This window comes from Leishmania major, chromosome 24 (assembly GCF_000002725.2).
Source record: "Leishmania major strain Friedlin complete genome, chromosome 24".
In the NCBI taxonomy this organism is placed as follows: domain Eukaryota; phylum Euglenozoa; class Kinetoplastea; order Trypanosomatida; family Trypanosomatidae; genus Leishmania; species Leishmania major.
In genome coordinates, this window is record NC_007265.2 from 125,791 (window position 1) to 150,629 (window position 24,839).

Genomic DNA, 24,839 nt, shown 5'->3' on the forward strand with positions numbered 1-24,839 from the left:
GTCGCTGCTGGTGTCCGCGGTGAGGTCCTGTAGAGGAGGGAGGGCGGTGCTGCGTCGGAGCGTCCTGCTACAGCACACACGCTGGTGCCATCTGTGCGATGGGCAGTGCGTGTGCGTGTCTCGAGCGTATCTCGCGTGGTCCTCCCCACCCATTGGTGGGGAGGCCGAGTGTCGTCCCGAGGAAGATAGCAGGTGGCCACCTGCGGACCGGGTATGGGGGTGGGTAGGGCTTGAGGCAGGGACCGTGCTCCGGTGACTGAGCCGGCGCGCATTGTTGTAACGCGTGTGTGTGTGTGTGTGTGCCGCTGCGCCGCATGACCCCGGTGATGGGTGGTGGGGTGATGAGGGGGGGGGGATGAGCGCAGCACATAGTAGATTACCGGATAGACACGTTAACAACAAACCTAATGCAGGATGCGAGAAGCGTCAAAAGACGAAGCGCCCGAGGCTGCGCAACGCTGTGCGGCGACGGGACGTGTCTCAGGAGCGGGGAGGAAGCGCTGCGGCGTCCAAAGGGGGGCATTGTGTATGTGTGCTCGTACCCTCGACGCGCGCGCACACACACACACGAAAAGGCATCACGCGTTTGGGAGGTTTTGCTGGGAGCTCATGCATCGTCTCTCCCTCTTCTCGCCACCGTGTCGACAGCCCCTCCTTCCTCTACACCGCCTTTTCGTTTCCTGTCGACTTCCCTTGCTTCCAGGTTGCCGGCCTCCAATCAAGGGCGCACCTGCTACTCTCGAGACTCCTTGGCACAGCGTGGAGCGGTTTCCCGCGGATCAACAGAGAGCCCTCGAGAATCGCCGCGTACTGATCGCAGCGAGGGCACCGCCACGTGCGTTGCAGTGTAGTACACAGATAAGCAGAAGTGTTAGAACCCCCCCCTCTCTTCCGCTGCCGCGAGGATGGACCCTGCACCAAGGGTAAGCGTTATGAACGTGACGGTGCTCACCTGCATTTTGGTCCTTTACATTGCACACGACGCAGGCTTCCGCTTCTGGATGACGCGCAGCGATACCCTTCCGCTCACAGCAGCCCTCGCGCATGACACTAAGGTACTGCAACAGCACGGCGACGTAGGTTTGGCCTATGATGCCGCCATCGGACACGTGCGCACCCCTCCTCTCCAACTCTACTCCATCAATGCTGAGCGCTTCGCCGCCAACTACACTGCACGGATGAGGGCCGCCGCTGCCGGGACCGCTAGCCAAAACGATTCTCCACGCCCCAGCTCTGCACCGTCTGCCGCCGACGACACCTTTTCCGATGCGCTTCCAATGGCAGCGGTGGTGGTGGAGAGCACGTGGCTTACCCCTGACCAGGACGCTGTCTCTTCTGTGTACGCGCAGCGGCTGCTGGAGGGGTACCGTTACGCTCTGCTCAGCGGCGCACCGTGGCTGCTGCTCTCCGGTTCTGCAGCGGAGGCGTCAGTGGGACTGCAGTTTCTGCGGCTCCTGCCCCGCCCAGCCGAGAGGATCTTCCCGGACTCTGTGCTAGAGCGGTGGCCTCTGCCGCTCGTCACCGCGGCGCTGCAGCTGCGCGAATCGATGGCACCGTATGAAACTCTCGGAGCGTGGGTGCACGGTGCGGGCACGAGACCGCTCAAGTCCTTCCCCGCCTCTTCGATGACTTCAGGAGCAAGCCAACAGCAGGATGCTCATGAAAGCTGGGTGCCGGGTCACTCGTCTCTGCAGTCGTCCCTCAGTCAGCTGCTCTCGGCCTACTCCTTGGCAGTGACAGGCGCGAGTCATGTACGCCCAGCCTCGCTCATCCTGGGCGCGGAGTGGATGCGGCGCATGGATGCCCAGCACCGGAGCAGCAACACCGCCACCAACGCTAACGGTGCCACGAGAGCCGCGGCCGACGGCCACGCCGCGCCTGAGCAACCACGCGTGACAGTGTACGCAACAAAGCCTGACGCCGACAATGGCGACGATGATCTGACAATGGAAAAGAACGAGGATGGAGGTGCCTCCAAGGACGCGGCCAGCGCTCCGTGGGAGCAGCCGCGGGTGCTCGAGCTTCACGTGAACAACACCTCCACAGCGGTGCACGTGACTGTGCCTGGCATGGTGATGATCAGCGACGCGAACATCAACAAGCGGGCTCAGCACATGGCAATGACAGTTCAGCAGCTGGTGGAGCTAACACTTGTGCACCGCCATGCCACTCGCAGCTCCAGTGCGCCAATGGACACAGAAAGGGAGGTGGGGTGGTGGTGGTGGCTTGGTCGGCCCTACGGCGTGACGGTCATCGCTGGCAGGTGGGAGCAGCAGCGTGTCAAGCTTCTCTACATGAAGGCCTTCCGTGAGGCCGTGGCTGACTCGCAGGAGGGGCTGCGAAAAGCAGTGCAGCTGCTTCATCAATCTCGCTGTCAGTTTGAAAGACCTCTGCTGCCGCTGTCATGCCACGGTGTTCGCGGTCCACAACTCCCACCATCAGCGCTGCCTTTCAGCACCGCGGTGCCGGCGCGCTCGCGCATCTTCGTGCTGCCCCCGCCATACGAGGATCTGCAGAGCGTCCAGCCGAAGCCGGAGTGGCTCAACTACACAGGTGAGCTGCCCGCGTCCATCAACGCAGAGGCGTCGCGTGTGGCGAAGCTGCTGGGTCGCGTGAGTTTCTTCCTGTACTTCAATTACCGCCGGTGGATGGACTGGTTTCTGGCGTCGCTGCCGGTGGGGTCTTACCAGGATCACTTTGTGCTCATATCGGTGTTGATGTCCGACTTCGCCGAGCACCGCATCAGCTGGATGGATGTGTTACACCTCCGCTAAGGCGGAGGGCGAAGGCGAGGAAGGGAGGCTGGAGGCCTCCTCTGCCTTTTCATCCTGCGTGGTATAACGTCGCGGTGTGAGGTAGCCGGTGTGCATGCCTCTTTAAGTGTGTCTCGGCGGCGCTGTGGCTGCTGAGTGCGTGGGCAACTTCTCAGATGATGGGCTGCTTCATCAAATAATGGCAAGGAAAGGGCGGACTCACGCGAACGGATGGTGCTTCCCTCCCATACCGCGTATGCATGCGTGCGCCGGTGGAGGGCGGGGCGTTGTTCGTTTAACGGACCCCATCCTTTGCGTGGGGAGGAGGGGGGCGTCGAGGAAGGAGGGTCGCCTTTCTTTGCGCAGACGGACACCCATGTGCTCATGGGGGAGCCCCCGCCTCCCCTCTCCATCGTCCAAAGCGACGTCATGGTCAGTGAAACGAATGCAGGGGGTGTGCGTGTTGGCGATGGCAGAAACGGAAGGATGAAGGCGCTAGTTCAACCGTCCGCTTACTAGGTGCAACGCGTGCGTGCGCCTCTCTCCACTTCTATCTTCACGCGCCCCCTCATCGAGGGCTGTCGCTCTCCGCGGCCTCTGATCACCAAATGCCCTTCTCTTCCTCTGGCTCCGCCTCTCCCCCACCCCCCCCCACACACACACCATCCTCCCTCGGCAACTCGTCCATTCTACGCATGCATATATGTGCACACGAACACCTCATTACCTCTTCCACGCTGATGCACACCCGCAACTGTTGTCCATCACACGCGCGTGTGCGGTGGTGATAGTTGAGGTACTGTGTTACGTGCAGCCACACGTACGTTCATCGGCACGCTCGCTCACAAGCGCCCCCGCACCGGCCTTCGGTCGTTGATCTCTCTACCGCACCACCACCCCATCCTACGTAAGTCCTCTGTGCGGTAGAGAGAGCGTGCGTGTGTGTGTGTGCTCCTTACGTTATGTATCAACCCCCACCTCCACCACGCCTTTGTATCATTTCTCGCCTGCATCTCCCTCGCCGCTCTCTGTCGGGCGGAGTGCTGAAGAAGAGCGCCCTCCTTTGCCGTTACGTCTTAGCTTCCGTGCCTTCCCTGCCTCTCCACACACTCGCGCGCACACGAACGCACACGACGACAGCATCGCACAGACAGAGAACCACGCGGACACGCACAGGGGAGGGATAGCGACACCAGAAGGGCAGCGCAGAGAGGCATATACGCAGTCGGGTCAACGCGCAGGCGCACGCGCGGAGTAGCTGCAGCGTACCGCACTGCCCCTTCGGTGTCCCATACGTCTGTTTCCCGTCGGCGCTCCACCACAGCGCACCTGCCTTCCCTTAGCGGAACAGCGACGGAATATGGAGGCGGCATTGACGGAGCTCAAGAACGAGGGCAACGCGCAGTTTGCGTCCGGCGACGCCAGGGGCGCAATTGAGACCTACAAGAAAGGCATTCGCCTCATCGAAGCCGATGCAGGCCAGCAGCAGCAGCAGAATGTCGACCCCATGGGAGCGTCGGCCACATCCTTGACGGCATCTGAGGAGGCGCGAAGGTTACACGTGCTGCTCTACTCGAACATGTCGAACGCCTACCTGAGCCTGAGGGAATTCCGCGAGAGCTGGGAGATGGCTGCAGCGGCGACGAGACTCGACCCGCATGCTTGGAAGCCGTGGATGCGCTTTATTGAGGCCCGCCGGCGCGGCGGCTTCCCGTTCGACGCCCTCGTGCACTCGTTGCGATATTTGCGGCCACTTCTGCGAGCGGAGCGAGAGCAGCGACGCATGACGGCAGCCGAAGCGACGGCGACTCTTGACGCCATCGAAGCTCCGCTGTGTGATGAGCTGGGACTGCTGCGCCTCTCACCGGACATCGAGCTTGTCGAGTACGCTGGCGGCGTGGCGCTGATCAGCCGTCGCCAGTTTCAGCCGAGGGATGTGATCTTTGTCGAGCACAAGTACACCAGGATCAGCTTCGAGGAAAGCGGGATGAGCACTCAGCCTGACCTTACCATGGAGTTGATTGTGGAGTACTTCGCAGAGCGCCTGCGCCCTGAGCAGGCTGTGGCGGGTAAGCGTTGGTGCGACTTCAAGAAAGATTTCACAGGTGCATGGCCGCGCAGCGACAACGACATCGACGTCGACACCCGCGAGACCATAAGCAGACACCTACGCACCCGCTTCCCCGACGTTGCCGAGGACGACTTCCGTGAGCTGCTCAGCACCGCCCTCATGTGTCGCTTCAACTGCTTCCACTCGGGGTTCTTCCGCACCTGCGCCCTGGCGAACCACAGCTGCCACGCCAACATCGCCATGAAGTATAGCAGCGTGGAGGAGACGGTCAAAATGATCGCCGTCGACATCATCCAGCCTGGTGAGCTGATGAACGTGAAGTACCTCAGTGACGCTCACTTCCTGCTTGGCGTAGGCAAGCGCCGCGAACTGCTGCGCTCCTGGCTCTTCTGGTGCCAGTGCGACCGTTGCCAGCGAGATAGCCAGGCCACGGCACTCTCGGAGTTCGTTGAGTGTTCTGCTTGCGGTGCCTTCTCGCACTCCGCCCTGATGGGCTTCAACCCTGCCTCTGATCCGCTGCTCCAGGCTAGGGAAGCATGTTGCGCGTGCAGCGCGGACATGGTGTGGTCACCAGTGCAGCGCGACCTCCTCCAGAAGGAGCTCATGCGCACGTTCACAAGCAGCACATCTTACTACACCGCCACTGAGCTCGCTGAGTGGATGCACACGCAGCTCGAGATGACAGAGAAGCTGCGGCTGCACCCCGAGCACTGGGTCTACCGCGCTCTCTTCTACTTTTTCGCTGTGGCGCTAACCGCAATGGTCGATTGTGTCAGCGTGGGGCTGAGCGAGCCGCGTATCTCGCAGTTTGTGGTAGACGAGATGAAGCATCTTTTCGGGGCCTGTGGCCTGCAGACATACTACCTTCCCCGTTGCGCCTCCGCACGCGCGAAAGCCGGTGCGGTGAAGCACATGGCTGGTATGGTGGCAGTGAACGAAGTCGTGTGCACCAGCAGCGACAGCGGCGGCGGCTGCGAGTTTCTCAAGAGCCTCATCATTCTCTGGGAACTGCTGGTGCCCTTCTACCCTGTGAACGAGATGTGGTCCGTCAATGACGCTATCTGCAAGTTGGTGCTGCTGCACTTGGTGTACCCTGCGCCAGCGACGACTCTGGCCCCGTCGCTGGCGCTGAGGCTGCTCCAGCGGCATGGCAGCTACATCGGGGACGTCAACGCTGCAAAGTGGCTCCACAGCTATAGCATGCACCGGACCACCTTCAATGCAAAGGAGCCGCTGCCGTTGACGAAGGTGAAGAAAGCCTTCAAGGGTGGCTGACTGCGGACCGTTAACCTGTTCACGTGCGCTGCAGCATGCGCGCGCATACACGCGGACGGGGGAGCGATCTTTGGTAATGAGGGGAAGCGCCGTGATACCAGCCTTCGCCTCCCTCGTGCATCTACGTCTCTGCGCCGCTGTGTGTCGCTTGCAGATACATAGATGTAGATCTGTGGTGTCTGTGCATGAGCATCCCTCGCTCTCCCCTGATGGCAGAGGCGAGGGCGCCTTACACAGTGCGCGATGCCACAGGGTCCAGCGCCTACGGCACAGGGAGGTGAGTGCGATGTCGTGTCGCTGCTGGTGTCCGCGGTGAGGTCCTGTAGAGGGGGAAGGGCGGTGCTGCGTCGGAGCGTCGTGCTACAGCACACACGCTGGTGCCATCTGCGCGATGGGCAGTGCGTGTGCGTGTCTCGAGCGTATCTCGCGTGGTCCTCACCACCCATTGCTGGGGAGGCCGAGTGTCGTCCCGAGGAAGATAGCAGGTGGCCACCTGCGGACCGGGTATGGGGGTGGGTAGGGCTTGAGGCAGGGGCCGAGCGGCGTTTGCCTCGTCTTGTACGGCAGGGCGACGGGGGCACACGTTGGCATACCTGCAAGAAGAAGTTTCGACTTGTTTCCTCTGGCTGCCGTGGTGGTTATGGTAGGCGTGGTGGTTGTCGGCACCGTAGTCCCGCACTGCCGCGCACTCTCTCTGCCTCGGTGTCTTTAAGTTTGTTTTTTAGTCTGATAAGTGCCTTTGACGTGTCTATCTCTGAGATGTGCACAAGGCATTCGTACACGCAAATCCATGTCCACACAGCTACGCGCATGTCTTTATTCTCCCTTGCCCGCCCACTCTACCCTCCACTCGTCGGAATCTCTCTCTCTTTTACCCCCTTCCTTTCTATCGTCCATTCCCACCCCTTCCCCCACACACCTTCGGCTGGTTGTTTGGCAGGTGCACCTGCTCTGTCTTTGGAAGCCCCTTCATCTTCTGTTTATTTTCTCGGTGATGTCTTTGCCGTCCGTGTGTGTGTGTGTGTGGGTGTGGGTGTGTGTGTTTGGGTGTGTGCACTGCGTGTGGCACTGAGCGTTTCGTCGTGGGGCCTTGGCGTGAGTGCATGAGCATGTTTGGGTGCTTCGGCGTCGTCTCTCCGTGCCGCTGCTAGCCGCACTCGCCCGCGCTCTCGCTTTCCCTCCCCCACGAAGTCGTGTCACAGATGCTATGGTTGGGCCCCTTGTCTATCTTGTTTTTCTGACTGTTTTTTTTTTTTGGGGGGGGGGGGGGGGTCCGTATGCGGTGCCCCTCAGCAGCAGCGGCAGCAGCGACATCATGGCTGGCGGATGCGCGTGCGCGTGTGTGCTTGTGTTGGTTGCTCTTCCTTTGCATCTTCTTCGCGTTTTGAATGGGGGAAGGGGCTCGAACTTGGAAGTCCTCTTCCGCCCGCCCCCAACCCGCCCTCCCATGGACTTGATCGTCCTCTTTCTCTTTGTTGCGTGCGCGGTGTCTCCCTCTCTCCTTGTGGATGGGTGGGTATGGTGGCGTGCTCACGGTGCTGCCCCGCCTCTTTCTCTGCTTGTATCCCTCCTGCCCACTGAAGTACATGATGCCGCACCGCCGTCCCACACCACACCACACCACCACTCTCCTTCCTCACGTACACGGGCACATAGATGCATGTGTAGGAAGGGGTGCCGACCGCGCAAGTGTCTCTTCCCCACCTCTCCTCGAGAGAGAGAGAGAGTGCAGCGTCGGCGCTTGATAAATGCCGACGAAGCGCAGAGAGGCTGAGAGGAATGCATACACCAACATATCGCCGCCGAAAAACTGTTCACGTGGCGGAAGGGAGACCAAAGCCACAGAAAGAACGAAGGAGGAAGGCAGCAGGGTCGCGCACGCGCACACCCTCCTCCTCTTCTGGTGCATTTGGGTTTGCTTCTTTGTTGGTTTGCGTGCCGCTGCGCACCTGTGCGTGTATGCTCGCTGCTCCGCCTTCACCCTGCGGCCTCCGCCCATCCTTCTCCTTGCGGCACCGCCCTCCTGCACCCCCCTCCACCGCCTACCTTCCACGACGGGTCGCCTGATCACAGTCGTAGAACCTCATCGGCACGTTATTGGTTTGCTTTACGTGCAAAGGGCTGGGTGAAGGAGCGAAGGGATGGCGGCCGCGCCGTAGTGTGCGGGTAAAAGAATCGAAAACGCACACGCACCCATCATTCGCCTCGGTCCACCCTGTAACGCTGTTGCCTTCCGCTTCGACTGTCTTTCTCGCTCTCCCCTCTCCCTTTCTCCCCTCCCCCGCACACCATGTAATCCTCGCCGTAGATCATGGCCACTGCTGCCGCCGCCACAGCGCCGTTGCCGCCGCCGCTGCTGATTTATCTCAACAGTGATGTCGGAATGGAGCGGCCATACCGCATCTCCCTGCCCGCCAGTGTCGACACCTTGGCGGAGCTCTGCCAGTACCTCACAGCACGCATACCCCTCCGCCCCGGCGACGACACCACCGGTCGAGGGTACCGATTCCTCTACGCCGCATCCGGCAAGCCGCTTTGGCGCGTAAAGGAGTGCATCGACGCAGGCACGATTGTGCTGAGCGTGGGGCCTGGCTTCCTTGCACGGCGCCCGACAAGCAGCACGGCGGGGCCACAACCACCACCAGCAGCAGGGCCTGTAATCGACATCACGCCAGACAGACCGGCAGCGGAACCAGCTGCCGAGTCCGGCAAGGGGCGAAGAGGCTCACCATCCGCTTCACCTCCGATTAAGCAGCCAGCCGATGACAGGTGCGGCATGCGGGGTGGCGGCGGCGGCCGCACTAATGGCGGTGCCGCAGACTACCCGGCCGGTAATGCACCGACAAGCAGCCACGCAGCCACTGCCACCACTATCCCCCCTGGTAGCGCGGCAGAGCAGCGTGGCAGTGTAGATGCCGCCTGGCCACCCGATCCATCGGTGCGTTGTCCTTCGCAGGCGGAGGAAAGAGAGCGCCTCTTCAGCATCACGCCAAACACGGTGATGCGGGGAGGCGGGCCCTCTGTTGGAGGATCGATGTCGTCACAGCCGCAGCCGATGCCGATGCCGAACGGCTTCGGCGTCGTGTCCTCTGCCGCAGTGAGCTCCCCAGAGGAGAGCCTCTTCACTTCAGTGCCACCCGGGACTCTGCCGGTGCCGGCAAGGACGTCAACGGCATGGCCAGGCACTGGCGGCCTCGGTGGCCCAGCACCAGTTGCGCAGCCTGCAACCACCACGTCGACGAGTGCGGCGGCGATCCCGCGCGGCACAGTGTTCCTGGAGCACAAAGCCCACCCACTGCCGCCGCGTCCGGCTTTTGCTCCGATGCCCTCTCTCGCTGGGAGTCTCTCCGCTCTACCGCCGTGCCACCAGCCCCTCTCAGCCGTGTCCATCTCCAGCAGCCTAGACTACCTCCTCCTCCGCAAGTGGGCCGCCTATCAGCGACTGCACAGCACCTCTCCTAACGACCTTGTCGCTGACGAAGCTCTCTCGCGCCTGTTCAACTCCCTCGGCCGCAAGGGCGCGGCCAATGGCGGTGCACCGTGTCGGGTGCTCGTAAGCGGGCCGCCCCGCAGTGGCGTCTCCACCACAGCCTCGTTTCTGCTTCGTCACTACCTGCGCACGCTGCAGTTCCAACCAGAGCACCCCTTCTACAATTCTGTGCTCCTCGCGCTTGATTTTCGCCTGCTTTTCGGGCCGGAGACGGTGGCACCAGCAGCGCAGCCGCCGCGGCTTCTGCAAGACCTTGGCGCACTCTACCAGCTCGTCGTACGCAGCGTGATCGATGCAGTGGTGGCCCAGCGGCCGGCGCTGCGTGAAGCAGGAGCGCTGTTAGCGCAGTTGTGGGACTTGGTCATTAAGCCGAACGTGCAGCCTCCCGCACCGCCGAACTTCACCACGTTCACACAGGCCGCGCTGTTCGTGGGCGTCGATGTGCTTGCGAGTTGGACAAGACTCGCTGCGCGGATGTACCCCATTCTGCAGTCGGCGTGCCGCACCCCTGATGTGCCCCAGCTGCGGGACGCCGCGATGGACCTCATTTTCTACGCAATCCCCGCCGAGCTCGCCTCCTCGCTGAAGTTCTCTGGCCTGTTTTACGCCCTGGACGGGCTAGAGCAGCTGACACGCTGCTACGCGCATCGCGTGACCCGGCCAGCCGGCGACCTCGGTCCGCTCCTGCAAGCCGTCACGGCAGACCCTCGCGCCCACCTAGTCGTCGCGTGGCCGTCGACGCTCTCACCGCAGTCGATGTACCTGCCAGGCCTCACAGCGCATGTGTCTACCATCGGCCTCGTGACGCGCGCTGCGCTAAACGCGATGCACTTTCCGCAAGTGCTGCGCTGTCACGACAAGGAGTACCCACTGGAAGTCTTCCTAGGCTGTCCCGGTTATCTATCCATCGTATCGGACATGGCAAGGCCATTCCGCAAGACGCTGTCAATCCCCATCACGGCTTTCTCGGCGTACTATCAGCAGAACTACGAACAGAGCGGCGCGAGGGCGGCGGAGGGCTACGCGCTCCGCCTCGACATGCCAGCAGCTGCCCGAGAGCTGGACGCGCTTCTGCAGTGTGTGCAGGCGCTGCCGCTGCGTTGATGGGAGCTCCACTTCCCCTGCACATTTCTCGTCTCGCTTTTCTGTTTTGTGTGCGTGTGTGTGTGTGCGGAGCGGCGAACAACACCGGAAGGGATCCTCAGGGAGCGCGAAGAGGACGGTGGAGATGTGTCACTTCCATCCCATCTCTCTCTGTGCCTTTCCCTCCAGGTCCCTCGCCCCTCGACACATCGGGCGCGTCGCGCTCGCTTTCTCCTGTTAGATTGTCTGTCCTCGCTTGCGTCTCCTTTTCAAGCGCCTTGCGCCCTTGTAGATCTCCATCACGTACTGTCTTACGTGACCTCACTCCCTCGCACCTAGAATCGCATATGCGGGCGCGCGTGTGCGTGCTTCACTACCACCACCTCTCGTTGCTTACTGACGCCCGTCACGCCCTCTTTTCCGCGAAACACAACAAAGAGATGCTTGGCTGTCCCGCGTGAAAGGTGGATGCCGTTGCGCCGCATCTGCCCCCTCAGACCACCGCCATCGACGTCTCGGCGCAGAGCGGCGGTCTCTGCAACCCGTACGCATGCGTTTACCCCATTTGCCCCCCCCCCCTCCACACACACACACCAACTCCCGCTTCTCTCCCCGTGTCTCATCTCGACCCCGTATCACGCTGTGCCGTGTCGCCGTGGTCGACTCCGCAACAAAACGGCTCGCTTCACGGCACCACACACGCCACACATGCCCAGAAAAACGCGCGCGATCGCTCGTGCTCCTCCCACCCCCCCCCACCCCCTCCGTCTTCCTCTTCGCCTTGTTCGCTCCTTTAGCTGCCCTCGTCTCCGTGGAGAAGTGCACTCACGCCGATTAAGCGTTTCTCTGTGTCTTCTTTGCGATACACACGCGCACGCACGCACGTCAGATACGTGGCGTCTGTTGTGCCGCCTCCCCGACCTGCCCCTCCCGCGGCCATACAACGCGTGCCTGCGCACACACGCGAAGAGCAAGCGAGACGCAAGACCGGTCACGACAGCAACACACAGGGAAGCGAAGTAACAAGATGCCCAGCGATGAGAGCCGTTGGTGTTTAATCGAGAGCGATCCGGCGGTGTTCAGGGAGATCATCCAAACCGTCGGCGTGAAGGGGGTCTCCGTGGAGGACCTCATTATGCTCGACTCCTCGATGCTGGAGCAGTACGAGCACGTCTACGCCCTTGTGTTGCTGTTCAAGTGGCAGTCGTCGGAGCAGGCGTCGCCGCTCGGCACCGTCGTGAAGGACGCGCCGGTGTTCTTCGCCAAGCAGGTGATCCACAACGCCTGCGCCACGCTCGCCATCATGAACACGCTGTGCAACTACCCGGATCAGGTGGAGCTGGGGCCAAAGGTGCAGAGATACCTGAGCTTCTGCCAGGAGCTCGACCCGGAGATGCGCGGCTCGCTTCTAGACAGCTTTGATGAGCTGCGCGAGGCACACAACTCCTTCGCGCCACAATCGGCGTTTACGAAAGACGGGCCGTCGCCAAAGGACGCGGATGTGTATCACTTCGTCTCCTTTGTATACCGCCACGGACACATCTGGGAGCTCGATGGGCTGCAGGAGGGCCCGCTGCAGTGCCGCGAGGCGACGGACGCGAACTACCGAGAGGCGCTCGTGGAGGTAGTGCAGCGGCGCATCGACGACATTGCAGCAAAGGACACGACGGGTGCCGGGCAGGGCATCTCCTTCTCGCTTATGACGATTGTGGACGACCCGGTCACGGTGTTGGAGAAGAAGATTGCCGCTCTCCGGGCCGAGGAAAAGCCGACGACGGCGCTCGACGAAGAGCTGGCGGAGATGCTGTTGCTGCGCAAGAAGGACAAGGAGGCTAACGTGCGTCGCCGTCATGACTACAATGCCATGATCGTGGCGCTGCTGAAGACCCTGGCGGAGCGCGGCAAGCTGGAGAAGGTGGTGGCGGAGGTGCAGGCGAAGGCCTCCAAGTAGAGCAACACGAAAGACACCGTAGATGTGATGTGGATTCTGCGCTGTCACAGTGGCAGCGGTGCACGGTGGCATGCGAGAGCGTCTTTCCAGCTGTGCGCTATCCCTCTCTCTGCCTGTCTGTCTGTCTGTCGATGCCTCCTCCCTCCCCCTCCCGAATCCTTCGACCTCGGAGGAACAAGCTCGTGCATCTCTGTACGTCTCTGTCTTTCTTTATGGTCTTGCACATGCGGGCGGAGTGATGGGCGCTTATGACTTTGCCAGCGTCGTTTGTGCGCGTGTGCGTGGCATGCTCACGTGCGTCTGTGTGCGTGTGCTTATATATATATATATGTGTGTGTGTGTGTATCTGTGTGTGTATGTGTTTACGAGCTTCCCTGTGCGCCTTGCCGTCTCCCTTCTTTTGCCTCATCTTTTGGTGCACGAAAACAACGACAGCGGCTGGCGCTGCAGCATCAAAGAGAACGGCGGCGCCTCGCAAAGGGGATGCACAGTGTGGTGCCGTGAGCGTGTATGCCTGTGCTTTCCATCGCGGCCCTCTCGCAGGCACCTTCGCTAACGTACAGGATCGGTGCTCGTCATGTGCGACAGAGCCGACGATTCCCGCACAAGAGTGCAGGCCATCATGTGCGCTATGCATGAGGTGGGGGAGGGGGATGCAGCGACGAAGACGCCGCCTCCCTTTTGTCTCTTTAGTCTTCTCCTTGGCTCCAGTGGCTTCCGTGGAGTTGCAACGGCGGGACCGACTGAGCGGCTCTGCGCCCTCCCACAGGCACAGACACTTGGAACTTCTCCTTCATCGCGCCTTCCCCCTTCTCTTGTCCCATTTTCCTGCCCTTTGGTGCCCTGCTCGCTTCGCCTGCGCTTGTGCGTGTGCCTGCGGCGTCATACCCCTGTGCCCTTCGACCCGTTGTTACCCTCACGCACATGCGCTCTCCCCCCGCGCGCACCACCCCCTCCCGCCCTTCACAGGACGAAAACTTGCCTAGCGTACCTCTGCTGCGGGTTGTCGTTGTCCAATAGCGTCCCCCACCCCTTCTTTTTCGCCCTATCCCAGCTCGACCACCCCAACGCGTCCATGAGACGGCTGGCACCACTCCTTACCACCGCCCCATCCCTCTCCTCCGTCGTCCTCAATGTGTCCAGCGCGTACGGAGGCGCACGCGCGGTGTCGCCGTGCCGCACCATGACGACGATGGCCGTCTGCGAGGCGTCGTCGGACGCACTGACCACCTTCACCTCCTTCGAAGTGGAGAGTGAGCTGTCACTTGCACAAGACGACCTGGAGCAGCTGCAGCTCGACCTGCAGAGTGTTCGCGCATCATCGAACGCCTCGGCCTCTGCGAGGACACGGCACGCGTCAACGCCCTCACCGTCAAGGCTGGCTGCGTCCTCGTCGGTCTCTTTAACACCACCGCCGATGAAAATTTCAGTGGCATCAACGCCATCGTTAAGGTGCCCTCCGCTGCCTCTTGGACGCCCTCAGCCTGTCGTGCTGCCAGCTCTTCTCCAGCGTCCGCGGTGGCGCAACGTGGTCCATGAGCGCTACAGAGCGAGTGTGCCCGGGTACGTCGATGCCTGCGCCCAAGTGCTTGGAAATGTCCGCAACATGTGGGAGGTATGCGCGGCGAACCGCCGTCGCCGCGAGGAGGCTAGCGACAGCTGCTTCGCCGAGCACGTCAGCACTCTGCTTCGTCATGCACACGCCGACGCGCTTCTGGTGCTCTTGGAAGGGGTGGCCGGCGCCCACCACGGCGGCGACGTGTTTGCCGACGGTGCTGCACTTTTCCGCTGCGAGCTCATCCTGCACTTGGTTCGAAGCCTGGCCCGGCGGCCCGTGGAGCTGAGTGGAAAGCACATGGCTCACTTGAGCAAGCTTCTGCTGAGCTGCCCTCAGCTGCTGACTGCCGCCCCTCCTTCGCAAAACTACCTTGCGCAGGCGCTTGTTGCGGAGGTGCAGGAGGAAGTATGGAGCTCCTTCACGTGCTTGTGCTATGCAACGCGTCGGAGTCTGCGCAGGCGACAAAACGTCGACTGCCTCGAGGCGCTGCTGTGCGGCGTGTACATGCGCGCTCATCACGAACCCGCAACCTTACAGAGTAGCGGCAGGGACAGTCGCACCTCACGCCTTGTCTCTGCGATGCTGCGGAGCTGCGTGGATGCAAGGGACGGCGGGTGGCAGCGCCGATACGCTGGACATCCTCTCCCGCCTCACCTCCTGGCAAGGGTACGGCAGGCAGCGTTATGCCACCTCGTGCATCGCTGCTTGCTCAGCGGTGCTGTGGCGAAAGTCGGTGCTGCCGAGAAGGCGAATGAGGAAAATGCACGCCTTCTCCTCTCCTGGGCACTTCTGCTGGCTCGCGAGGACATGGACCCTGTCGTGCACGCCGCCGTCGTCTATAGACTAAGCAGGGGCCCCGGGCTGGCAGAAGGCGGCTCACCCGCTGGCGCTTCACCAGCTTGTGTCGAGTCGTGGAGGCGGCTGGCCCTTCTTGTCGAAGCCGTGCGACGCCCCTCCAGGCTCGGCGAGCAGCGCGCCACTGCGCCGGCTAACGGTGCCGAGGCCTTTCAGGGTGTCGACCAGGCTTGCAAGGACACAAGGGGGTGGGCGGTGTTGTCCGTGGACCGTCGCCAGCTGGGAGCGCTGTGTGCGCAGACGCACGCGCCGCTGTCGCTATGGAGCGCAACGGGCCCCGTGGTATCACGGGGAGTAGAAGCAGCGCGGGCACGCACGAGGGACGCGGCGGTGCAACGTGTGTCAGACGGCGCAGCCGCCGCACTGCGCGCGTATGTTCGCCTCCGGTGGGAACCGCTTAGCATCAGTGAGGCAGAGCAGCTTTTGCCTGATGATGCAGCGTTAGCGGTGAGCGTGGCACTCACGGAAGGAGCTCGGAGGGAAGCCCCCACGTCCATTACGGAGCGCATGATTGCTGAGGAATGCGAGGACGTCATAGAGAGTGCCGCAGATATGCCACCGCACGCGGTGTGCCTCGCCGAGGTCCTCTGTGTGCGCCTCCTCCGTAGCATGCAGCGCTGGAAGGGCACATCGCTCGGCGGCGTCATTGCGCCTCCTGCCTCGAGCGGCACCGCGCAAGCGTCTCCAGCGGTCCTGCCCGCTTCGCAACAGCGCCGCGTTCTCGCAGCGCTGTGGAAATTGTCAGCCTACGCGCGCGCCGAGGTGGTCACTGCCGCACTGCTTGAGCTGCAGGGCGAAGCTGGCACCACCGCGGCAGCTGGCAAAAGCGGCAATGTTCATTCGGACCCTTCTTGCACGGCACCGTCCAGTGCGCTGATGGGGCCGTCTATGCCCCCGCGCGCTTGTTGGCCACTCATCGGCGCCGTATGCCGGCACGCAGAGGATGTGGTGCATGTGACGCGCGAGTTGATGAGCCATCGTGAGATGATGGCGGCTCCCCTCTCGCTCGCAAGCCTGCAGCGGCTACGCGAGTGGTTGGTGGGTCTCCCAGGCTCGCTGCACTCCGCTCACCTGGTGAAGGTGCTCCGTGAGTGGGCAGAGATCGAGAAGAGCAAACTGAGTGGCGCTTCATCGCGTGCCCAGGAATGCCTCACGGCTTGGGACGACGTGGTGCGGACGGCGTTGGAACAACACGCCGCACACGCACTGTTGGCTGCGTTAGACGGACAGTGTGCTGCCGCTGCCGTGACAACTGGGCCATGCTGCTCCCCTTGCGGCGAGGAGCTGCGCAGTACCTATGCCGTAATGACGGGACCTGCCTCCGCGCAGTTGCGACGAATCCAGTGGATCGCAGAGGCCAACAGCAGCGCAGTGCGAGAATGGCGGTGGAGCATGGGTGTTGCGTCTCCGCTCATCGGACGGACAACAGTGGGCCGATCTGCAAGCTTGCTGCACCCCGCCTCAGCGCTTCCTGCTGCAGTGCTCGCGGTCGAAGCGACGGAGTTAGACCTCACTGACACAGAACACGATGCAGCGGTACGGCTGCTGTGTCAGCGCTGCTTCTCCGACCTTTCCGGCTCCAACACGTTCTCTTGGAGTGATCGACTCGCCTGCCGAGCTCTGGAGCGGGCTCAGGCGACGTCAACACCCACCACGCAGCTGGGGGTGAGGATCGACGAGGATCTGGCCGCTGACCATTCTTCCGCCGCCGACGGCGATGCCGATGCGCCATCATGCCCATCAAAGCAGTGCAAAGGCACCATCGTCTCTGCTGCTGCCCTGCACTACCTCCTGACAAGGGGGAACCCGACCACGTCATCAGCCACAGCAACGGCACCGATGTTTAGCACCGCAGAGCTGGGCGATGCCCTTCACACACTTTCAGTGTACGTCGAATTCCTTGTAAAGACGCGGCGCAGTGGTGTCTACGATGATCCGTGCAGCGAGCGGGCGATCAATCGTCGACTGCGGTGCGCCGCGGCCGCTTATGTAAACTGCCTGAGCGACGCCTGGCGCGTTACCCTGCGGACTATAGCGCCACCAACATCTGCAGTGCCGCTCCACGTCGCCGATGAGGAAGTGCTTCTCATGTGTTTTCCTGCATTCTATCACTGCGCGCTACGACTGTACGATAGACTGCTGTCGGACAAGGCGGTGCTCGACAAGGGCAGCGACGAAGTCTTAATGAGTCTTCCCTGCCTCTCTGGTGCCCTTCATGAGGCCGCGTTTCGTGCCCTAGTGCGTACATCAGGAACAAGGAGGCGCAATATCGAGACAACTCTGTTGCTTGCCGATCGTGTTGCGCGCCAATGGGCCGCTCTGGGAATGGTGTCCTCCTCCTCGAGCGTCGCCCACGCAGCCGTGGCGTCGGCCCCTTCGCTGACAGATGACCAGCCAGCGTTCTGCGTGCCACTCTCAGTCTATCAGCTTGTACTTGCCACGTACGCAGCGGATCGAACACCACTGCCGCAGCGCGTGCGAGCGTGCTGCGAGGCGGCGCTCCGTCGCGAGGAAAAACGGCAATGGGTGGGGCCCTCGTAGGGCCCCTTTGCATCCCCCTCCGCCACGCCCCGACCTGGAGTGTGGGTCCGAATCAGCACGGGTGCAGGCACCCATACGCAACCAAGAAAACAATCTGAGCAGCGGTAGCCTCTCCGACACGGGCACCCCACCCACACAGCAGGCGTGCTCTGAGCCCTCTGCTGATTTCTTTCAACGCACGCTAGCACGCGTGTAAGCGATGCACCGACACCCACAGGCGCTTTCACAACCGTCTTCATCGTAGTCTTGTGTGCCGCATCACCGTTGCCACCACCACACACTCTCGTGCGCACTCTTCGGCGTGCACACGGCCGTCCAGCGAATGCTCAAGACGCATCTGGCCCTTTGTGTTCAATACCGTTGGTGCGCCGACATCATCCTTGCCGGCTCGTTGGCCGCTTTGCGCCGAGGTGCTCCTTGGGGGTGTTGTGCTTGATTCGGGCGTCCCTCGCACTTCCTTCCCTTGCTCTCCTTTTTCCGAAGGTCATGCAAGCATCCACCCGGTGCGGAGCCGCGCAGGAGCACACACACACACACACCACTCGTGCGCAGCGGCTGCGGGTGGACCCTCCCCCCCCCCCCCCCGAGGCGGAGAAAAGCTGGCGGCATGCAGGCAGCGACTCCCCCGCGTGGCGGAGATTGCTCGCTCGCCGTGGGCAGAGGGTGCGGCGCAGACAGACATCAAGTCAGGAGCGGCCGCACCGCCCCCTAGCCCCCATGCACGCATAGGCGCAGCGACAAGAGACTGCAGCCCCCTTGGTTGCCGCCATCGCGCTGAATGTGGCGCCGCGGAGCTGGGACGTGTGCTGCTGCGCGGAGAGCCTGGCCAGCCACGACGCAGAGGGCCACGCGTGGCCGCTGTTACGGGCTGGCGCTCCCTCCTCACGGCGCTCGACGCGGCCCCTGCAGGGGCGGAGGGTGGCGTATTGCGGCGCGCTTGGCCGCCATTCGTGGCGCTGCGGCCCCGCCGCGCGCGCGTCTCATTGCCGGCTGTCTTTGGTCGTGGTGAGTTGGAGCACGACGACGACGCCGACGAGCTCGCGACATCTGCACTGCCAGAAGAGCCGACGCCAAGCCGACAGCCCCTGCCACCCCGCGCGACAGACGCGGCGCGCCGTTCGCACCTTCGCCTGCGTCTGGCGACGAGCGCGCCTGGCGCGTGGCCCGATTCGGCAGCAGGCGGCTCGTCCGAGACGCCCAGGACGTGGCCGTGGAGTGGAAGGGGTATGCTCGTGGCACCACGCATGTGTAGTGCCTCACTCGCCACGCTCTCTTCTTGACGTTTGTTTTTGCGTGTGTCTCGCTGCCGTTTGCACGTCCCGAATCCTCGTATGTGTGTATGTGTGTGTGGTGTCTGTGCATGAGCATCCCTTGCTCTCCCCTGATGGCAGAGGCGAGGGCACCTTACACAGTGCGCGATGCCACAGGGTCCAGCGCCTACGGCACAGGGAGGCGAGTGCGATGTCGTGTCGCTGCTGGTGTCCGCGGTGAGGTCCTGTAGAGGGGGAAGGGCGGTGCTGCGTCGGAGCGTCCTGCTACAGCACACACGCTGGTGCCATCTGTGCGATGGGCAGTGCGTGTGCGTGTCTCGAGCGTATCTCGCGTGGTCCTCACCACCCATTGGTGGGGAGGCCGAGTGTCGTCCCGAGGAAGATAGCAGGTGGCCACCTGCGGACCGGGTATGGGGGTGGGTAGGGCTTGAGGCAGGGGCCGAGCGGTGTTTGCCTCGTCTTGTACGGCAGGGCGACGGGGGCACACGCGGAAAAGCATTATGTGCGGAGGCGTTGATGCGACTGCCTTTGAATGTGCTACTCCATCCCACTTGTGACTTTCTTTCTTGCTCGCCCGCTCTTTACGGTCTCCCTGTCGTGTGTTGTTTTCTGGTCGTGCGTGTTATCACGTGCATGGATCACGTGTCCGACGCGCACTCAGTCTTACCAGGCCGCGTGTGCTCCGTCTGTTTTCCGTCATTGTCATTTATCGAGCCCTTTTCTCATCTTCTCTTCTGCACGCGCGCTTCCTGGCCTGCATCGCTGTGTTGGGCAGGAGTGTGCCAGCAAGCATCCGACGGGTGGTCAATGCGCACAAGCGACACACACTTACACACACACACACACACACGCACACATACACATACATACACACGCGTATATACGCATATCCTTGCACATCCTCATTGAACTGCGACCGACACGGTAACGAGAGGGGGAGAGTGGGGCGCGTCACGCCACGACAGCCTGGGCCTATCGATCCTGCAACAGCAAAAATGGAGGAGAATGCGACGATTCCCTATGTCCTGAGCATCGGCACGCTGCCGACAACCACGGCGCAACTTTTCGCCTACATTTCAGCCTTGGTGATCGCCGGAGTGATCGAGTACGTCTTGCAAGTGCTACCAAAATGCCACCGTTTTATCGCCGCCCGTGCCAAGGAGGTCCGCAGCACAGCAGAAGAAATATGGCAACCACCCCGTAGCATCCGCAAGGCCGTGTGGTGCCTCATGAGGCTCATGCGCCGCTGGGAGGTATTCACGGTGCCAGGCATCACCTCCGTACTGCTATACATGTGCACTGTCGCGAGTCTTATTCACCTGTATATGTTTCACCAAAATCCTGATAATATACAACTCTGGACCTACCAGGAGACGCATTTCGACCTCACGTCGATGGGGCCCTCGCTTGTCTCCCCTGTGCACGACCCGCGCTCCTTGAGCCCGTACGGGCCGCGGTCGGACCGCACGCTGGCGCACTTCTGCGGCCGGCCCACGGCCAGCAGCTACGACGGCTACACCGGCGCGCCGCACGCGGCGTACATGCACCACGACGTGGAGCGCGACCGCTACGTGGTGCGCACCTTCGGCCGCGGCGGCATGCGCGTGGACGAGCGGCGGCGCAGCGGCGTGGGCCGTAGCACCTACGAGGCCTTTTGCGCCGCGCCGCGGAGCGTGCAGCGCGGCACGCCGCTGGCGCCGTCGCCGTGGCTCGACGGCGAGACCAACTGGCAGCTCGGCGACGCTGCGCCGCGGCACGCCGTCAACGGCGCGTTCAACTTCACTGTGCGGCCTCTCGCCGTGCCGCACGCAGCCGCAGCTGCAGCAGCCGCCGGTGCCACCGCCAGCAGAAGTGGCAACGCCGACGCGGACTTCACCAAGGCGGACCAGGGGCTGCGCACGCACTACCGCCGCTACACGCGCGACGAGCTGCTGCAGCGTCACGCACACCTCGACTTCATCTACTCCTACGTCAATGGCAGCGACATCACGCGCAGCTACACGAAGCCGTTTGCGAAGACGTGGGAGTGCTGGAACATGATCGCATCGGTGCAGCTGCTGTGGGGCGAGATGCAGCACGCGGCCGACACGGACACGGAGGCGCCGCACATCGCCGAGGACGCCTTCAGCCGCTACATCGCCGAGCTGCTGTTCGTGTCGGCGTCGAGCCCGTGCGCCATGTCGGAGCTGCTAGCGGACGTGGGCACCGGCAAGGACGCGATGAAGCGCGTGGAGGCGTCGCTGTGGTGGGCCGCCACGCACCCGAACGGACCCCGCAGCGTCGGGGACGCACCACTGCCGCCGCCGGAGATGACGCTGACGAACATGGAGCTGCTGCGCGCGCTGGGTGCGGACCTGGAGAGCGCGAAGCCGGACGACATCGACGCAGACTGCGACGAGCTGCGCCACGGCATGCGCGGGCTGCTGGAACACACGCGCAGCTGGCACCGTGGCCGCATGGCTGTCGTGGCGCCGTACGGCAACGTGCCGCTGTGGCTGAACCACAGCAAGAACTTCTTCATGCGCTCCCTCTACGCCGCTGCCACGGCGACCGCGGCGCGCGCTGAGGCATCGTGCGATGCTGCTGACGGCGACGATTCGAGGGTGCTCGGCACGGCCGAGGCGCGTTTCGTGAAGGAGGCGCACACCGGCACGCTGCACTACACGCGCATCCACATTGTGGACCAGCGCGCGCTGATGCCGCCCGCGCCGCTGACGACCGTCAACAGCTACGTCGTCGAGCCCTTCGTGTACCGGCTGCGCAACGCGTCCTCCGTCTTCATCTACATGAACGACGACTACCTCATCATGAAGGACGTCGACATCACCGACTTCGTGAACGAGTTTGGTGGACCGCTGCTGCGTGTGCGAAAGTCAGACTCGATGGAGTACTTCGAGTCCAATCGCGACTACTTTCGCCGAGGTCTCGTGTTCAACACGATGCTCATGCACCGTGACCTGGACAAGATACCCGCGGACCTGGAGGAGCTTGTGCAGCCGGCTGCTGCTGCCACCGCCCTGACGTCGGTGGAGGGCGAGGCAGCCGTGGTGCGGCGTGGCGTCGTGCGTGCGTCGTGGGCCGCTTTCGCCGCTGCCGTGGACGCGCGCAGCAGCGTGGCGACGCCGAGAGGCGGCGCGAGGGCCACAAGCACGGCGTGCGCGAGCAACAGCAGCGCTGCTGTGTGCGCGTGGGCGGAGTGCGCGTGGGGCACCGCTGAAGGAACGCTGACGCGCGATACGTGTGCGATGCCGCGTGTGTCGACGCAGGGCGAGCCGGCGTGGGCCGCGGATGCAGCGGGCACCTTTGCGCTGGTGCCTCCGTCGTCTACGACGCCGGGCAGCAGCGAGTGGACGTGGGCAGGCAAGGCGCAGATGCCGGCGCTCGTGCACTGGGGTCGCCGCGTGCTGGACCGCGTGACAGCAGACCTCATCGCTCCGCGCTACTACCTCGAAACAACAACGATTGTGTTGTCAGACGACGATACCGAGCAGTTTCCCCCGCGAGCCGCCTTGTCCAGTGTTGCAGAGCATCTGCACTTGCTCATCGAGGTCTTGACGCATGTCCGACGAGACAGCGAGGAAGTCGCCGATACAAAGAGCTCGTCGATGCAACTCCTCCGCAGGCTCACGCAGGCCGTTGCCAATCACGAGTTCCCGACGCACCGCGTGTTCAAGACGCAGCCGCGCCTGCGCAAGTACCGCATGCGGCTCGACAGCCACGCGCCCTACCCACAGTGCCGCAACATGTGGGGCTACATCCACAAGCGCTACGCACCGGACCTCAACCTGAACATGTTCATGGAGCGCAAACGCACCACGATGGACCTGCTGCCGCCATCGACGCACACGGCGCACATGCTGCGGCACCCGTGGGCCGCGTCGAGTCAGTACCTGCCATACCTGATGGCGAAGCAGGCGTGGCGCATGCAGCGCGGTGCCGGGCTGTCGCCGCTGGGCAACGACACGCCGGTGTTCCCGGTGGCGGACGTGGCGCTGGACAACGAGGACGGCTGCGCGCCGGCCACTTACATTACGGAGGCAGAGGAATCAGCGAGGTACCACGAGTTCCGTGACGACCTGCTCTGGAATCGGCGGACAATGAAAAAAATTCGTAGCTACCAGGGGGTCAAGCCGTTCACGAACATCAACTCGAAGTTCTCGAGCAACGCGGTCGGCGAAACGCTCCGCAACTTCCTGGAGGAGCTCTTTCCGACCCCCATGCTGCTGGAGCAACACTGGCGCAGCACCTCGGGGGACGAGGGCGGCACGGACGAGCTGCGGGTATCGCGGCAGATTGATGGGGAGAGCGGTGCGCGCGACCTGCAGTTTGCGCATTTGGACGTCAACTTCAAGCGCCTGATGCACGTGCCGCTGATCCTTGTGAGCAACGACGAGGAGGGCTTCTGCCCGCTGCTGCGCAGCTTGCGGCATGCGTTGCCGAACTTCCGCGGGCGGCGCGTGGTGCAGGTGCTGGTGCCGCCGGCGGACGGCGTGTCGCTGCGCGCGGCGCGTGCGGACCGGCGACACGGCTACCGCGACTTCCTGCCGGTGGCTCGCTGCAGCCTGCCGGCTGACCGGCTTCGCCGCGTGACGCTGCCGGCGGACAGCGGCGTGGCGGACGTGGTGGTGGCAGGGCTGCGGCTGGCGCGCGAGGACGTGGCGGTGGAGCAGTGGGAGGCGCCGGCGCTGGTGGAGCTGCGAGGGCGGCGCGTGGCGCTGCGCGCGGTGCAGGCGCTGGTGATCGATGCGCGCACGCTGCACACCGGTGCACGCGGCTTCACGGAGCTGCCGCTCGCGCTGGCCGTGCCGGCCGAGCTGCTGGCGCACGAAGACTTCGCGGAGCACCTGCTGGACGCCGCCGCGCAGTCGCTGGTGCGGTCGCCCACAGCAGCGGAGGCGGCCGCGGTCGCCGCGGTGGTGCCGATGGAGGAGGCCGCCTCTGCGGGGGACTTCGCTGCGAGCGTGCTGGTGCTGTCGGAGGCGGATGCGGAGGTGCGTCACACGCACTGGGCCCACGGCGCCTCCGAGCACGACCTGCTGAGCGGGACGCCGCTGCCGTATGACAAGATGGAGGACATGAAGGAGATGGTGCAGTGGGGCTTCTGAGTGCTGCTGCTGCTGCTGCCATGTGGGTGGGAGTGGTGCCCTCGTCAGCCTGTCCCTGCAGGTTTGTGCGCACGCTTCTGGGGAGTGAAGTATGGGTAAGCAGATCAGGTAGATGTACCGGCTGTGAAGCCGTATAGCTGAGCCAGTCCCACCTACGGTGAAGTGCCTGGTGCCCATGTCGCCCGACCGTGGAGGAGCTGCTCATGGGCATGAGTAGCGGGCACCGCTGTCTGTTGGCGTATCGTTTTTCATTACTTTCTTTAGGGGGCTACTCTTTAAATTTTTTTGATGATTATGGTTTACGCGCGGCGGTGGTCGATGCGGCGGCCCATGTGGTAGTCATGGGCGACGTGTGCGCTTGCATTTTTCTTCAATAAGTGTTTTTTTTTTCGTTTTCCGTTTAAAGCACACCACTACGTGCGGGTGGTGGGTGGGGGTGGGTTTCGCCCCGTGTCTGCATCTTTCTCATTCGCTTTCTTTCATGTGTGTCTGCGCCGCGTTGCGTTCGTGCGGCAAGGCAGTCCTCTCTCCCTCTTCTGCTCTGAACGTCGTCGGTGTCTGCATGTTGCCAAGTCGATCGGCGGCTCGCGAGGCCGCGAGGGACGCGTGTCTTTTCGCACGCCCCTCTCCTTCCAACACACACACACACACGGACCATACCCACGATGATGACGACGACCACCACCACGACTAAAGCACCCCTTGCTGGGTGCAAAGGACAGGAGAGCACACTTCATCAGTGTGTTTCCGGAGCGACGCGGGTCGAGGAGGGAGGGAGGGGGCACACGCATATCCCGTTTTTCGTTTTCATTTTCTGTTTTTGTTTTTTTTTTGCATGGGTGCGAGTGAGACGAAGTCACACCGTAGATGGAAGACGACATTGTGT

The 24,839-nt window shown here is 62.9% G+C and overlaps 6 protein-coding genes across 6 annotated transcripts; all 6 read left to right on the forward strand.

The window, feature by feature from the left end:
- Window positions 1-905: 905 nt before the first annotated feature.
- On the forward strand, window positions 906-2,774 carry LMJF_24_0390 (conserved hypothetical protein; the record flags this gene model as incomplete). Its single annotated transcript, XM_001683504.1, has 1 exon — window positions 906-2,774. One exon carries the CDS (start codon window positions 906-908, stop codon window positions 2,772-2,774), a length of 1,869 nt encoding a protein of 622 aa, XP_001683556.1.
- A 1,339-nt stretch (window positions 2,775-4,113) lies between these two features.
- LMJF_24_0400 (conserved hypothetical protein) lies at window positions 4,114-6,099 on the forward strand (the record flags this gene model as incomplete). The annotated part of the gene is made up of 1 exon (XM_001683505.1): window positions 4,114-6,099. One exon carries the CDS (start codon window positions 4,114-4,116, stop codon window positions 6,097-6,099), a length of 1,986 nt encoding a protein of 661 aa, XP_001683557.1.
- Window positions 6,100-8,410: 2,311 nt separating this feature from the next.
- Window positions 8,411-10,693, forward strand: LMJF_24_0410 (conserved hypothetical protein; the record flags this gene model as incomplete). The annotated part of the gene is made up of 1 exon (XM_001683506.1): window positions 8,411-10,693. The coding sequence occupies one exon, from the start codon at window positions 8,411-8,413 to the stop codon at window positions 10,691-10,693; it is 2,283 nt and encodes a 760-aa protein (XP_001683558.1).
- Window positions 10,694-11,699: 1,006 nt separating this feature from the next.
- LMJF_24_0420 (putative ubiquitin carboxyl-terminal hydrolase) lies at window positions 11,700-12,623 on the forward strand (the record flags this gene model as incomplete). Its single annotated transcript, XM_001683507.1, has 1 exon — window positions 11,700-12,623. The coding sequence occupies one exon, from the start codon at window positions 11,700-11,702 to the stop codon at window positions 12,621-12,623; it is 924 nt and encodes a 307-aa protein (XP_001683559.1).
- Window positions 12,624-13,200: 577 nt separating this feature from the next.
- LMJF_24_0430 (hypothetical protein) lies at window positions 13,201-17,577 on the forward strand (the record flags this gene model as incomplete). The annotated part of the gene is made up of 1 exon (XM_001683508.1): window positions 13,201-17,577. The coding sequence occupies one exon, from the start codon at window positions 13,201-13,203 to the stop codon at window positions 17,575-17,577; it is 4,377 nt and encodes a 1,458-aa protein (XP_001683560.1).
- A 2,266-nt stretch (window positions 17,578-19,843) lies between these two features.
- Window positions 19,844-23,953, forward strand: LMJF_24_0440 (hypothetical predicted transmembrane protein; the record flags this gene model as incomplete). Its single annotated transcript, XM_001683509.1, has 1 exon — window positions 19,844-23,953. One exon carries the CDS (start codon window positions 19,844-19,846, stop codon window positions 23,951-23,953), a length of 4,110 nt encoding a protein of 1,369 aa, XP_001683561.1.
- Between the last annotated feature and the right edge of the window lie 886 nt (window positions 23,954-24,839).